The sequence below is a fragment of the Schistocerca americana genome, chromosome X, assembly GCF_021461395.2.
Source record: "Schistocerca americana isolate TAMUIC-IGC-003095 chromosome X, iqSchAmer2.1, whole genome shotgun sequence".
Lineage (NCBI taxonomy): Eukaryota > Metazoa > Arthropoda > Insecta > Orthoptera > Acrididae > Schistocerca > Schistocerca americana.
In genome coordinates, this window is record NC_060130.1 from 813,356,875 (window position 1) to 813,373,427 (window position 16,553).

The 16,553-nt window shown below is 38.8% G+C and overlaps 1 protein-coding gene across 1 annotated transcript in view; it reads left to right on the forward strand.

Annotated features, from left to right (window-relative positions):
* The window catches only part of LOC124555004 (DNA mismatch repair protein Msh2), a 216,584-nt gene that overhangs the window by 122,962 nt on the left and 77,069 nt on the right, over positions 1-16,553 (forward strand). Inside the window, exons 6-8 of the mRNA XM_047128747.1 lie at positions 2,072-2,233; positions 7,507-7,695; positions 10,985-11,157. Coding sequence (XP_046984703.1) covers positions 2,072-2,233; positions 7,507-7,695; positions 10,985-11,157 — 524 coding nt within the window. The remainder of the gene's footprint in view (positions 1-2,071; positions 2,234-7,506; positions 7,696-10,984; positions 11,158-16,553) is intronic.

A 16,553-nucleotide genomic window follows, 5' to 3' on the forward strand; every position in this document is an offset into this window, starting at 1 on the left:
TGTTGTGTGATGAGGTGTGGATGTTAGTCATGTCACCTGTGGTTTCACTACCCTTCAGCCACTTTCAGTGGGTGCCAGACTATAACAATCTGTCCTTTACGAAAGTCACTTATGTCAGTGGATTTCTCAATGCCACCAGGTAGCATTCCAATTTGCTGAGGGCAGTGATCATAATCTTTTTGCTTATCAGTGTATGTTGATGCACATACAAAACTGCAAGTATGAAAAAGATCTGATAATGACAATTCTTGACTTAGTGAAGGAGTGTGGTAGTGTCCCCAGAGAAAAGATATGGAAAACCTTGGAGAGAAAGGGAGTTGGAAAACAAACAATTTAAGTTCTTCAAACATTGTATGACAAAAGCTTCCTATGTTGGAAGAACTGATTGGTTTAGGAATGTTATGAGGTTCAGACAGGGAAATGTGATGTCACAATTATTATTTAAAATTGTGAAATTGTGTGAGAGACATAAGTAGCTCGTGGAGGAAGCAGATTGAAATTATTGCTATTTACTGATGCTATTTTGTTGTGGAGAACTAACAGTAAGGATGTACAAGAACCATTAGACGTTTTGAATGAAAAAAATTCAGAGACGTATGGCATGAAATACGGTGTGGAGAGAACCGAGGCTATGGTGGTAACCAGATGAGATAGCGAAGGGAAAGGACAAAGGACAACTTTAAATGTATAGGAAGTGTGTCAATGCAGAATGCGTGGATGGAGACCGAAATCAGCAAAGGGTACAAAAGAACAATGCATTTTGCCAGTGTGTGAGGGATTTAGTCTGGGAAGGAAGGTGCCAATGAAATTTTAGGAAGTGCTGTACAAAAAGTACTTTTCACCCATACTGGCATTTGCATCAGAGACATGGACAGTGACAAGAAGAAAGGAGACTAGAGTCCAAGTCAGTGAAATAAAATTCCTAAGAAGCATGTTAGTGAAGACAGGGAGGGAGAGAGAGATTAAGGAATGAAGGGAATTGGAGTAAAAAAGTTGATTGATAGAATTGAGAAGAAAATAGTTTGGACATGTAAAGAGAATATAAGGTGGAAAAATACCAAAACAAATAATGAAAGCCAAGTTTGAGGACATGATGGAGGCCTAGAGCAAGACGGATTGACTCGATAAAGACTAGTGTAAGGTGGAGGAATCTGGGCTGAAACAAAATAGTTGTAAAAGTAGAATATTGGAAAGATTGGGGGAAGGTCAAGAAGTACCATGAATGTCCCAACTAGAGATAAAGGAGAGATGAAAATGACGACAAAACTGTATGGAATATATTCTGTTGTTGTTCTTTGCCAGATCTTATGTGTAATTCTTTTTAAAGGCATTGGAAGCGCAGTAAATTTCTTCTGAACATTTTACTGCATCAAATGCATAATGGAAAATAATGGTCTCACTGTTGTTGTTGTTGTTTTTACTGTTCTGGGCAACCTTCATCAAGTTAGTTAGTTCATGGATCGTTTTGCACGATAAATCATAATGATGAGGAATGTGTCATTTTATATTCACATTGCAAATTACTTTGTAAATATGGTTACATGCTGAACATTTATAAGATGATACTTCTTTTCAGCAAATATGCAGCTGTGAGTTAATAAATATTACCCACCATATTTTACTCATTACAATAATAGAGATTCTTCAGTGGAACAGGAGTAGTTTTCAAGGAGAGACTTTCTCAGTTTGTTTTCAAATTTTACTTCATTGTCTGTCAGCCATTTTATATGGCTGGGAAAGTATTCAAAAATTTTTAGTTGCAGCATTGTACACTCCTTTCTGTGCTGACGGTAACTTTAATGTGGTGTAATGAATGTCATTTTTTTTCTGGTATTGTAATTATGTACATCATTGACTCACAAAATTGATGTAGGTTTCCAGTAACAATAGCAAAACATGTATGTTGCACATACTGATATTGTCATATGTTCAGCGACTAATCCAGAAGTAGCTTTCGAATCTGTGTCCTGCTACATCTATAATGCCAGTGTTTGACAGTGTAAAAAAAAAAATACTCCCACTAGCATTGTCAAAATGTTTATGCCATCATTGCTGTATGTTTTTGTTGCAGGTTATTGGTCTTGCATATGTAGATGTTGGGGAACGCAGAATGTCTGTCACCGAATTTCCAGATGATGAATACTTTTCTAATTTGGAGACATTAATAGTGCAGTTAGGTCCCAAGGAGTGTATTGTACCACCATCAGATACAGAGTTGAAAGGAGCACTGCAGGTAAATGTTATGACAGTTGTAAATAATAGTTATTTTGTGGCTTTGGTGTAAGATAAACTAGTAGTTGTCAGTGTGGGTAACTATGAGTTATAATTTCTATATTTAAAGTACATTTAAATAGATTTTAATGTCAAACGTAGCACATTGTTTCCAGCTTTTATCCACTGTATGATAATTTCAATTATGACTGCTTGGCAGAGCATCTGTGAAGTTGAAACTAGTCTTCCCTCCACTAACTTTTGTTAAAGAAAGAAAAGAAAAAAAGTCGTATAGACTCACAGTTTTTGTGTTACAAATTGGTTAATTTCAGCACTTCTACCTCAGATTTTCTTACTCGTGTGTGCCTGTAACAACCATGTGTACATATGCAGGTATCTGAGTAAGTCTTGGTGAGCAAGATTGTACAGTGGTAAGAATCATGTCTCTATTTTGGAGGACAGTGATGCAGATTCCTGTTCGAACACCTCAATTTTTGTTTTGCACAGTTACCCTGAATGTCTCTGTATGTTCATCTTTTTAGAGATGATTGTGGGACCCGGCTGTTGCCGGCAGATGATGGTTGAAGTGATCGCTGTTGCAAAAATGAAATAATGTCAGTATTGCTGGCCCCCGTTTTGATCACAACTGAGGAAGAATCTTCTTACATGTCGGCCAGGGGCCTGAAGATGGTGTAGTAGCCAAATGTTTACCCTGTGTGGAATTGGTTGTATCTTATGGAAGATGAGTTTGAAATCAAGGAACAGTCTCCAAACAATGCATGCCACAGACTTGTACATGCTTGGAAGAAGTTGACTACTGGCTACCGTAGAGTATGATAGAATTCAAAGATTTGATGAAAATGATAACTTTGCCCTAACATGAATAGTTTTAAGAAATTTCATTGTAAGTAACAACAGTCTCCCACTCTTCACATAAAAACATTCTAACCATTTAATGCATTGTACAGGAATTGCCTCATGTACTTTTGCTAAAAGTATGCTTGAAAATTGAGGTACTAAGAATAAATACTTCTTCTGTGTTATTTACCAGAGATGGCTGAAAGAAACTGAAGAAAGTAAAAATTACTTGATATGAAAGTTGAATAAATAGGAAGAAAAAATTTGTTTGACACACACCTCATATCTCTAGAGGGATTGAAATGTGTAATTTTGATATGTCAAATCTCATATTGCCAAATATTTACCCTATGTGCAATTGGTTGTATCTTGTGAGCAATTTAAATTTGATATGGCATTTTTTCACTCAGTTTAAGAATTAGTGATCAGTGCAGAAAAGTTGCATGTCGATGCACCCTCCGCATCCTGAATTTTGACTTAACTAAAAACAATGTTGCAAATCTTGATTGAAAAAGCTAAAACTAATGATCATTCAAAGCATGCATTTTCACAAATAGAAATCTGCAACTTTTGGAGGGAATCGCTGTTTTCCTCATCAGTGTGAGACAAGACACAGATCAGGTTACATGTTACATTAGAAGTTTATGAAATTTGTGGAAAAACCTAGAAGTGTGAGCACCTCCCATATAAAAAATTCTAAAATAGACCTGAAGTGTTTCTTAAAAGATGTGATTGTAGTGTAAAAGATTTCTTCAGTAATACTGATGTATAATGGTATATGAAAAGTAATTGTATGTATAACTGTATCACTTTAATCAGCCGTTTCTGCTGAACCTTAATGCAAAGTATCTGTAAATTTAATACCATGTATATCGTAACTTTATATTAATACCTAAAATAAAGGGAAGACAACCACACACCTTTAGCAGACTGATGTGTGGCACGTACACACACGGGGCACAGTACTATCAACTTCTCGAGCCATGACTCTGCTTCTGGCAGAAAATAGACATGTTCACGCACACAGAAACCCAAACGCACACTACTGTGGCTGTGACGACACTGATTATTAGAAAGCAGATGCTTGGACTGACAGATGTGGAGAGGTGATAGATGAGGACACACGAGGCAAAGAGGGGATATGGACCAGTGAGAGGCAGGAGTGGGGAAAACAGATGATTTGGCAGCTGCATGACAAGAGGAAGGGCGTTCTGAGGGGGGTAGAGCATATAAGAGATATAGAGAGAGGCAGTGAGGAGGATCGGGGAAGAGAGGATGGTAAGAGTGGTGGAAGAAGGCAATAGTCTAAAGGAGAATGTGTGTACATCCTTTCAGGAGAAGAGCCAGGTTTCAAAAGCTAGTTAAAACTGTGTTCTGTTATGTGTGCATGTGCCACACATCAGGCTGTTAACACATTCTGCTCGCTGCCCCTAGAAACTACAAGCACGCATTTATTGCCATAACAGTCAGCGCTCGGAGAATCTGAGAGCACCACCTTCTTTATTTTTATTTCAGGTTGCTGCGCATTATATCTGTGTGGTGACGTCTGGAGTTGAGTTTTTCATTCTTGTAGTACTTCAGACGGCCACTAGATGGTGTTCCAGCCTCCTCTAAGTGCTATATGACTTGAAAAAGGTGCCAAAACAATTCCTGCGCATTTCTTCTTGCAGTGTGCTTCTGTAGTTCTCTTTATCACAAATGTTTGTTGTGAAATGGGGGACAGTTTGACTGAAGAGGAAATTCTGAGGCTGCTCGAAGGATCTGAATCTGAAATTGACGATGATAGGTTTAAAACTGAAAATAGTTCTTCTGAAATAGATGGTAATTATAATGGCCAGTCATTGTGTTTAGGGATCACAATCATATTCTCAGCAGTTTCACTGACTCATATCATTTATTTTGAATGTAACGATGAGTGTTCCAAAAATGAAAATGAGCCATCAGATAAATTAGAAGACTGTGAAGCTCCCATTCATTGAGGCAGAGGCAGAATACAACAACAGGAGGAGTCCCAAAGCAATGTTGTTGACTAGGTAAATGATGATGTGCAACATCAATTACCGCTCTTTGAAGGTTTAAGTAATGTCTAGGCACCTTTGAAAGCCGAAAGCACTGAATTTGACTGTTGGAGCATCTTCATTGGCGCAAATGTCATAAAAAACATGAAGACAGAAACATACAGCTATTCTGTAGCAACAATTTCCAAATTGCGAAGGCAAAATAACTTCCAGGTCGCTTTGGGCCAGTTGGTCTTCTGTGACACTACGTGAGATTTATCAGTTCCTTGCTATAATTACTCACATCTGTCTTGTACACAAACCAAATGTTACGGACTATTAGAGTAATGAGCTAAGGCTAGATTCCTCTTTACCTGCAAAAATCGTGAAAAGAGACAGATGTAGGTCAATTTATTTTATGCTTCATGTGAATAACAATGATAATTACATATGAAGGGGTCAACCAAACCATGATCCTATACACAAAATCCGACCTTTTTTTGATAACTTTGTACTGATAAGCAAGAACAGTTTTTATCCTGGCAATAACCTCACAGTTGATGAAGGTTTATGTCCATTCAGAATGAGAATTAGATTTCGAGTATGTATATCAAGAACAAACTGAGCAGGTATGGTATAAAATTTTTCATTCTAAGTGATTCAGCAACAGGATGTGTTTTGAACTGTGAAGGGTACACTGGTGCATGTGAAAAAGACAACAGTGCAGATTCTGTGATGCTACGTTTATGTATCAGTCATCTATGTAAGGGTCATACACTGTACATGGACCGGTTTTATATTTCTGTAAAATTATTTTGATGAGGGCACATCTGCTATTGGCACAGCAATGAGAAACAGAAGAGGCCCACCACAGGAATTCAAACAGAATAAGCCAAGAAGAGGTGGAATAGTATTCAAGAGAAAAAATTCAGTGCTAGCACTTTACTGGAAAGATACTAGGGATGTGTTTGCCCTTTCCACCAAACATAGAATGACAAGTAGTGTTACAAAGACAAAATTCGAGGCTGGAATGGTAGAAAAACTGAAGCCAATCTCATACTTGATTATAGTAAAAATCAAACTGGTGTTGATCATGGAGATCAGCTAGTGACCTATTATTATTTTCAGTGACGAACAATGAAATGGTGGAAAAAGGTATTTGATGTGCGTGGTCAATTCTTACATCCTGTACAAGAAACTTCGGCCTGTCTCTCACAAACGAACCAGCTTGTTTACATGTATGGTGAATGTGGGAAAACAAATTCTCAAGAAATCAGGTGAAGCTTTCAACGAAGATGAAAAGCAGGGTTCCGCAGCAAACAGGTTAACAGCAAGGAATTTCCCCACTCACGTCCCATCGACAACAAGCAAGAAGTATGCATCAAGTTACTGCATTGTTTGCTCTGAAAAGGACACACACAGTACTGGCAAATGAGTGAGAAGGGAGACCAGATGGTGGTGTGAAGAATGTAATGTAGGATTGTGTCTACCTGACTGTTTCAAGCAATATCACACAAAGACAAATTTTGTTCAATGAAAAAGAGTTGTATAAATTCAATGAAATCATTTTGTATATTTATTTTATAGTATATTCTTATTTATTGCAATTACAAACTTTTTTCTAACTCTGAATCTTCTAATTTTCAAAATGTAATGATTCAGTAAATATGTGGTACCTTTCAAAAAGCTTTAAACAGATGTTGAGATATAGGATGATAACAAACATCAGTTAAAAGGTTTTGCTTTTCTTCATTATCTTTTGGTCAAGAGCCATGCAAAGAAGGTGCAAAAGTGTTAGACTTCTAAGGGATTGCAGCAGTCTCTGTGACCTGCCTGCAATGTGCTTAAGATGAGTGGTTTCCTTTCCTTTATTTTGTGTACTGTTCCAGCCAGGAATTTCAGTTATTGTAATAACTTTAATTTTGTTAGTCAGTATACAGTATTAGAACTGATAAGTTCTCTCTTTCACGGCCCTTATGATAGTATGAGCCATGTAATCTGATGATAAACTTTTGATTTTTTTAATAATTCAGATTTAAAAAATAAGGAATTCATGTGTTCCCGAATATAGCCATTCCATTGGGATTAGTGCTTGGAACACTTGCAGAATCACGCTTGCAAAGTAATCCTTCATTTTAACCTTAAGTCTCATTTGATAGAATTCCGACATGTTGGTCCTATTCTGAGACTTCCACATTCTGTCCGTTGCAATTCTGTTGTAATTTTACCATGTCACTGTTTTTTCCATGGTTTTTAACGGTTTTTTCCCCTGTTTTGGCTTCCTTGTTATGTAGTGGGTCAGTTTATCTGTATCAGTTTAGGTACATGAGAGTTAAGTTTTAGGAGAACTATGGATTGTTGCTTTCTGCAAAAAAAAATAAAAAAAAATTCATGTTTTTGTTTTGTCAAATTTGTTTAATTCAGTTTTCTCAATTTCTAGATATTTGAAAGAATGGGTATATTGGTTACAAATCGTAAAAAAACAGAATTCACATCAGATGGCCTGGTCCATGAGCTGAACTCACTGCTTAATTTCGAGGGAACCCACATCAAAGATGCTATTCAGCTGCGAGAAATGGAACTGTCGGTTGCTATAACGTGTCTAGGTGCACTTGTCAAATATCTTGAGGTAAGACTAAACCAGTTGTTCAACATTTGAGAGAATAAATTTACTTTTAAGAGTTAGTCTTCTAATAACGATATAAAAGTGAAAACCCATAATTAATTGCATCACAGGAAAATTCAGTCAAGAATACTAATAAATCATGAGACAGCTACTCTCCACTACTTATTTTCAGGAGATGAAATGTTCAGTACTGCTGTTATAAAGTGAAAGTGACAGGAAACATATTACTTCCTTCCACATACATCCCACGAAATGACCACGATGAAAATGCAAGAAATTAGAGCTAATACTGAAACTTTCTGACAATCATTTGTCCCACATGTCATTTGTGAATGGAACAGGGAAGGGGGGATTAGTTAGTGGTGCCGAAAGTATCTTCTACCACACACCATAGATCGCTTGCCGAGTACGATTTAGATGTAGATGTAGAATCATTTTCAGCAAATACTGTAACAGCTCCTTCAAAAAAGTAGTGGCTAAATTCCTGCTTACCTCTTTCGTGACTAAATTATTTACGGAAGTTGTGGACTTTATATCAGCACTTTATAGGGCTAAGAAACCACACTCAAAATCATAGCTGAAGTCTTGAAAGTCAGATATTAGTGTATAATTATTATTATTATTAAAAAAAAAAGAGGGGGCTGGGGATTATTGTTCCCACTGATCTCTGGAATGACTACCCCTGGAGGAAAAAAAAAAGTTTGTTTATAAGTACAAAAAACATCTTAAATAATACTAGACACATTTTCGTGTATTACGTTCTGTTGTCCTTTGAGTTCATTAAGGTGATGTGCCATGGAACTTACAAAAGTAGGGTGCTATACACAAAGGCACACAACAGCTGCTCCACGTTACTTTCATTCTCTTTTCTTTGCACTACGTTTGTGCTGTCTTTTGTTTGTTACACATTTTGTGGGTAAATGAGACCAAACTTTCTGCAGATGAACTTCATCTGGAACTCCAGACACACCTCTTTTCAGTGTTTGGATGCACAGGCCTTCCTCTTCGCTTATGACAGAAGCCACAGATGAGCTGCCTTGCCAGTGTAACTGAAAAGTTAGTTGGTCTGTTTCTGTCTTTTGAACCTTCTATAAAATGTAGGAATTGACAACTGGTAAAACTACTAGAAAGAAAAAGTTTGTGCTGCCACTGCAATGAATGAAGACTACAACATACCGTTCTTGCAGCTGATCAAATCTATCAACTACTCCTGTTATTTTATTGTACTCTGCTAAAGCCAAAGGGCAGAATACTTCACTTCTGCTACCATCTTTAATTGCCCTCGAAACAGTTGTTTTTGGGATTGTGATAATTTGATTGTATACACACAGATGTACTATCCTGCCACTTGACTGCTGCAACACTTAACCTGATAGCAAATGCAAATTCTCCTCTGCAATTATCAGATGCCTCCAGCCTTTTACTTTAAACCATTGAATTTGTTAGGGTAAACACATCATCTTCACCCAATGAAAATTCAGACCTATCATCTTTGTCTTTTTTCCAGTATTGATGTCAAAGTTTCTAATGGACCCTGTCCTTGCATCAACTAAGCACCATGCTTGACTGGTTACATTGACATATTATATTGTTTGTGTCAAACATCCTTTGAATGCCACCATACATTCATCAACTGCCAAAACAGAAGGTGGTTTTTATACTTCACACAGCTTCTTTGTTACAGCACTAATGACACGCCAGATTTTGTGCAGCTTGTCCCTTTTTTACACATATGCTGTTGTCATTGCAGTGCAGATCCTCAACAATTTTTTTGTACTGATGCTTTGTCCTCATTGTGATGAGATAGCAGGCACACCAAGAATAGGATCACTACTCCAATACTTTTCCGAGGTGTGGAAGTTGATGTATACACATCGAAATAAGCACTCCCATAAAAGATTTTAACTCAGGAATGTTTATGTTCTGCCAGGTGGAAATCACTTCATTTGTTTTCTTCCTTGACTTCATCAGACATCTTTCCTGTTTCGCATATAAGTTTGATTGCAAATGTGTAACAGCAGGTCTTCTGTAAATAAAGACTAGAAATATATTATTTCATTATCAGACTTTGAGAAATTAGCCTGAGTTTCTGGGCTTTATTCTAATTTTAGTGGAAGATTTTCAAAATAGGAAACATCCTCACTGCACGTATTAGCATTGGGCAAAAATGCTGAAGCAGCACTTACTGGAGTTGAGTTAGATACACTGGCATCACACGGAGACATTTTTCCAATTTCACGTGCTTCTGTTGTCAAATCGAAATCATCATCATCATCATCATCACTTGGTACAATAATGTTGTCACTAATTTTGTTCAAAATCTGTAAAGTATTCAGTGAATGGATTTCTTCATCAGAATCGGAGTCAGCACCGGGTGAATGGTTGTCTTCATCAGAATCAGAGACCGCATTGAAATTTGAATGTTGTACATCCTCTGGTAATGAGTGCAGAATTCTTAGAATCTCTTTTGATGTTAATCCAGAAGGCATTCTAAACAATGAAAAACATACAATAAACATTATGCCAATTTCACAACCACACAACTTGCGCACCACATGCAGTTCAGTGGGATAAATAGTTCCCAGTAGCTTGTCTTGCAATATTTCTGTGATTTTCAGTTAAAGCTGCCAAATGCAGGCGTATACTATCTCCTTGGTAAATACAAAAGTAGGAGAATATAATACAAGTCACTTCACACACAAAAGAAAAGCACAGAATACAAATAAAGCTTTCGCGGTCAAAATAATGGCTCCATTTCACGCAGAAGCAGCACTTCTGCATAGATTGACTAAAGATGTAGACATAAAGCAGCTTCTACACGCCAGTTGACAAAGTACACACAGTTAATAGAGATTGTAGCTGGAAGTGGGAACACTGATTACCACTGAACTTACAGTGAAAACAAGAAAGTGGGAACAATAGTTCCCACTGATCACTAAAGAATTAATCCCTATCCAACTGAGTTTTTTGTAAGGATTTTGGTATAAGCAGAAAGGGAAAACTCTAACCTGTATTGCATTCTTAGTTTTCTACCTTATAGATTTCATGTTATTTTTAGAATTATTGTTAGCAAAGCAAAATTTTGATCAAAGTGTTGATAGTTTAAAATGTTGGTGCTAATTTCATGTTGCTGATGTATGTAGTGTAAGTGAAATGTAATAATAACTACTTTCCTTTCAAGCCTAAACAAATGTTGGTAGACTTAGGATAAAGTCATTTTGTTCTGTATGTTCATTCAATACTATAATTAACATTATTACCACATGGTAACGTAATTTTTCCCGTCCCTCAGCTGATGACAACACCTGGTGCTGGACAGTTTTTACTGGATACTCTTGATCTGAAACGTTACATGAAACTTGATGCAGCAGCTGTGCAGGCATTAAGCGTCCTAGCTACACCAGACTCTAATGGAATGTGTCTGTTCTCATTACTAAACCGCTGCCGCACACCCCAGGGTCAAAGGTTTGATTGAATTTCTTCTTCTTCCTTTTTTTTCCTTCCCCTGTCATGTAGTTGTCTATTTCACTTAAAATATGCTAATCTTGAACACTAATGAAGAATGTTATTCACTTAAAAGGCAATCTGAGCTCCAGCGTTTTGATTAATTTTTCACTCACAACTGAAATAATGATGATTTCCCTCCAGAAAACTTTTTTTTGTTTCCAACTTTTATTTATTTGTTAAGAAAATATGTTTAATTGATTTAATGCAGTCATTTCAGTGAGGAAAGATAACCACAGAAACTAAATAAAAGGAAGACTGTCTTTGTGTCTGTCACAGGTTTGCTAGCAGAGTGAGATACCAAGGAAATTTTTAAAAAATAGGAGTGTCATTGACAGTTTTGAACTTTGAGATGAGTGTGGAAGGGTTCTTGGACATTTCATTCAGTAAAGGTGTTTCCAGGATAAGACGATATTAAGGTCTTGGTATCTTTGATATAAATTTATATTAACCATTCTTGTCACACTTACAATCTTTTTAGTGCAGTTCATGTCTCAAGGCTTTGTGTGAAAACTAACAGGTGACTTTATGCTAAAATTGTAGAGTTTTATAAAACTTGCAGTAATATCTGCACTGTTAAAGAATAAGAATTGTTAAATTCCACTTTGAGGAAGGAACATACACTGTTGGCAATTAAAATTGCTACAGCAAGGAGGACAGCAATTTTGGAAGTTCTACATATTGTGTATATACAGAATAAATGATTTAATTTGTTGATGGTTTTTGATTTGAGGGTATACAAAGTGTGTTATGAAGTAGATAGGGCTGCAACCTCTGGCAGTAATAGTCGCTCTAATTCGACTGGGTATCAAGTCGAACTGAACTCAGATCGCATATCTGACTACATTGTTCTGTACTGCTTCAATTTTATGCCAGAATTAATAAATTGTAGTAACAGATGACCATCAGTGTGGCAGTCCCTTGGTGTCCTGTGCCCAGATGTTTTCGTTGGGTGAGAGATATGCAAAATGTGCTGGCTGGGGCAATAGTCACACCTTCTGTATCGTGGTAGGTGTCATTGGCACTGTCCTTAATGGGTCAGAAATCTAATAAGTGCTGTCCAAATTACCAGCTATATGAAGTGAAGGTCATCATATGGTGTGCCCAATGGCGTCCCGTACAATCACACTGAGTACTGAGCGTGTATAGTGCTGACAAATGCAGTCTGGCAACATTTGTTCTCCTCAGAATCGCCATACGTGGATAAGTCCATCATATTGCTGTACGTGAAACTGTGGTTCATCAGAAAAACACGTGGCACTCTTGTTTCCAGTTTTGTCATCAGGTGCACCCGTCTCTGCTGCTGTATTGAGGGATGACATGACAACGGTCACCTTGCTGGTAGCCTGTTGTGCTGTGGACACTGTTGGACTGCCCTCTCAGGCATTACATTGGCATCTGTGTAGATACTCCACTAGCCACCGTATGGTGCACAATAGAGGTTACATCATACCACTGCTAATTATTCACTTTCTGCTCCATTTATGAATGGCACAGTGGAAAAATGACGATGTGTACGCTTCTGTACAATCAGAGTGAGGCTGTCGAGATTTCACAAGGTCTCGAATGTGGCCCTCCTTGATAATTGCGTATTCACGTGTCTTTTTGGGATCCCAGCCAATGTTAGTAGCAATATTTCTAAAACCATAAACCACATTCTCGATAGTCCACATTCCTGCCGCTGTCAAAATCCGACACTAGCGAGTAGACGTTTCTTTTTGTGAAATGGGGCGTAACACAGTTTTCTCACAACCAACCGACATTAAAATGTGACCTTTCCTTGTATATGAGATGTAAATGGCATTGCTCTTACATACTTTGTTTAGTCGTTGAAATATTAATAATTTGTGTATCCAAGCATGTAGCCCACTTCGTGCCAGTTTAAGATTTGTTGCATGCTATTCATGGTATGGCCAGTAGTGTATGTTACAAAAATAGAAATATTTGTTGTATTTAAAGAGACAGTAGTTGAACTTGCACTTTCTGAAAGTAAGTACTATCTCCTTGTAATGTAAATTTTCTTGGTTGATTTTTCTTCTTGATACAGTAAAATCTTTCAGAGGTGGCATTTAAATTTTTGTTCTTCATTAACAAGTAATAACTACAGCTGTTGCTTGAAGTCCTCATTATTAAAACACATAATTTTAAGAAAAAGTATTTGAGTGAATGAATGTCCAGGAGGGAATAATTAAATTGTTTTCAAACTGTAGTGAGACACAGTTCTTGTGCATATGCCAAAAACTTATATTTGGAAGCTACATACTATGCCAAATAAATGGTTATCAGTTTCTGTGCCATATTTTGGAAAACATTCTGAGCGAAAGGAATTACAGAAAAAATTGGCGATGGTGTTTGTAAAGTTTGTCGTTATTACTTTCTAAATCTAAAACTGTAATTAGATTGCTATCTTTTTGCTTACTAAGCCTGTCATCTTGCGGTATCACTATTTTTAATCATCGCCATCACTGTAATAGCACAGTCATGAAATTTCTATCTTCATTGTCACAAATATTTGCCTGTTCCTTTGGAATATGTTGCTAGTTCTGTGGTTGTGGTTATGGTGCGACCTGAGAGTGTGGTTGTTTTTGACGAATACGTATCGGATTTTGCTTATATACTGACATGAGAATGTTCACAGATTTCTTATTTCCAAATACACTCCTGGAAATGGAAGAAAGAACACATTGACACCGGTGTGTCAGACCCACCATACTTGCTCCGGACACTGCGAGAGGGCTGTACAAGCAATGATCACACGCACGGCACAGCGGACACACCAGGAACCGCGGTGTTGGCCGTCGAATGGCGCTAGCTGCGCAGCATTTGTGCACCGCTGCCGTCAGTGTCGGCCAGTTTGCCGTGGCATACGGAGCTCCATCGCAGTCTTTAACACTGGTAGCATGCCGCGACAGCGTGGACGTGAACCTTATGTGCAGTTGACGGACTTTGAGCGAGGGCGTATAGTGGGCATGCGGGAGGCCGGGTGAACGTACCGCCGAATTGCTCAACACGTGGGGCGTGAGGTCTCCACAGTACATTGATGTTGTCGCCAGTGGTCGGCGGAAGGTGCACGTGCCCGTCGACCTGGGACCGGACCGCAGCGACGCACGGATGCACGCCAAGACCGTAGGATCCTACGCAGTGCCGTAGGGGATCGCACCGCCACTTCCCAGCAAATTAGGGACACTGTTGCTCCTGGGGTATCGGCGAGGACCATTCGCAACCGTCTCCATGAAGCTGGGCTACAGTCCCGCACACCGTTAGGCCGTCTTCCGCTCACGCCCCAACATCGTGCAACCCGCCTCCAGTGGTGTCGCGACAGGCGTGAATGGAGGGACGAATGGAGACGTGTCATCTTCAGCGATGAGAGTCGCTTCTGCCTTGGTGCCAATGATGGTCGTATGCGTGTTTGGCGCCGTGCAGGTGAGCGCCACAATCAGGACTGCATACGACCAAGGCACACAGGGCCAACACCCGGCATCATGGTGTGGGGAGCGATCTCCTACACTGGCCGTACACCACTGGTGATCGTCGAGGGGACACTGAATAGTGCACGGTACATCCAAACCGTCATCGAACCCATCGTTCTACCATTCCTAGACCGGCAAGGGAACTTGCTGTTCCAACAGGACAATGCGCATCCGCATGTATCCCGTGCCACCCAACGTGCTCTAGAAGGTGTAAGTCAACTACCCTGGCCAGCAAGATCTCCGGATCTGTCCCCCATTGAGCATGTTTGGGACTGGATGAAGCGTCGTCTCACGCGGTCTGCACGTCCAGCACGAACGCTGGTCCAACTGAGGCGCCAGGTGGAAATGGCATGGCAAGCCATTCCACAGGACTACATCCAGCATCTCTACGATCGTCTCCATGGGAGAATAGCAGCCTGCATTGCTGCGAAAGGTGGATATACACTGTACTAGTGCCGACATTGTGCATGCTCTGTTGCCTGTGTGTATGTGCCTGTGGTTCTGTCAGTGTGATCATGTGATGTATCTGACCCCAGGAATGTGTCAATAAAGTTTCCCCTTCCTGGGACAATGAATTCACGGTGTTCTTATTTCAATTTCCAGGAGTGTATATTGTCTGCCCACCATTTTATCATTGGCTGCATAGACACACTCCCTTTCGTTCACGTCATGCCTCACAGTGATCAACAACAACATTGCTGTTGGAAGCAGCACATTAAGTATGCCACTGCTCCATATCTAGACTTCTACTGTCTCCTGCAGAAATGTATACTACTATTGTGTATGTGTGAGATTCTAAAGTCAGTTCACATTGTTTCACCCAAACTGCAGTTTAAACATGGTATATGGTCATGAAACGTCAAAGCATGCGGTATAGATTCCCTTGGTTTCCAGTTCAGCGAAATTTGCTGTCCGCTCACCACTCCCCACCCTACACTCATTCTTGTTCTCAACCAGGCTGGTATCTGTTCCCTTCCGTAGTGCTGTGCTTGAGCAACTGTGAAACACAGACTGCAGTATCTTCTAGGGTGCAGGTCATAAGTAACAACAGCAACTAATACATAAATAAAAGATTGTAATAATGATTCAGTCCTATTCTCAAACTTTTGCTCTTCTCACAGTGCAGAGAGTCATCTGCCGATGCTGTCTCTATGACTGGTCTTGCTGCTGTAATTTATTGTTACAACAATGATTTCAGTCATTTTAATATGATTTATTTTGTTAGTTAGACATTTTATTCTGGATTAATTTTTTTCTTGCTTCATCTGAAGGTCAGCACCTTATTCTATAGCTGATTAAAAGGTGATAACATTTTCACCCAGTACCCTGTGTGAACAGTGACCGAATTTCTCATTTGCAGTCCACTTGGTAAATCATTACAGTATCTCATAAACAAATAAAATATTGACTCAAGTTAAGAATCAAGAAATTTTTTTGAAGAACAACATTTTTGCATTTCAATATTACCTTTACTTTAAAAATACCATAAGTGTAAGGAAAGCTGTACAGTATCCATACATGTATGAGAACTTTTATTGCCAACTTGTTCAAATACAGGAATTATCAGATAATAGAAATTAATGCAATGTCCTCTTGTGTTTCACAAAACTGTGAAATTTTAAGCAGAGGAATAAACTGTTGTGGGGGCTGGTTCATAGTTTCTTGTGTATTCCTTACATTAGCTCTACACAAGTCAAATTCCACGATTGTTAAGCAAGGTTGATACTGTATTGCACACTTAGGGGTATAAGGAAATTTTGAGTCTGTTCGATCACGAGTATGGTTTGTCTAACCTACCCTTCCGAATTCTTCAAAATAAATCTGCACTTGACCTCAGTAGCCAAAGCTTCACCTGTACGTGTAATGTGATACTATATCAGTCTATTA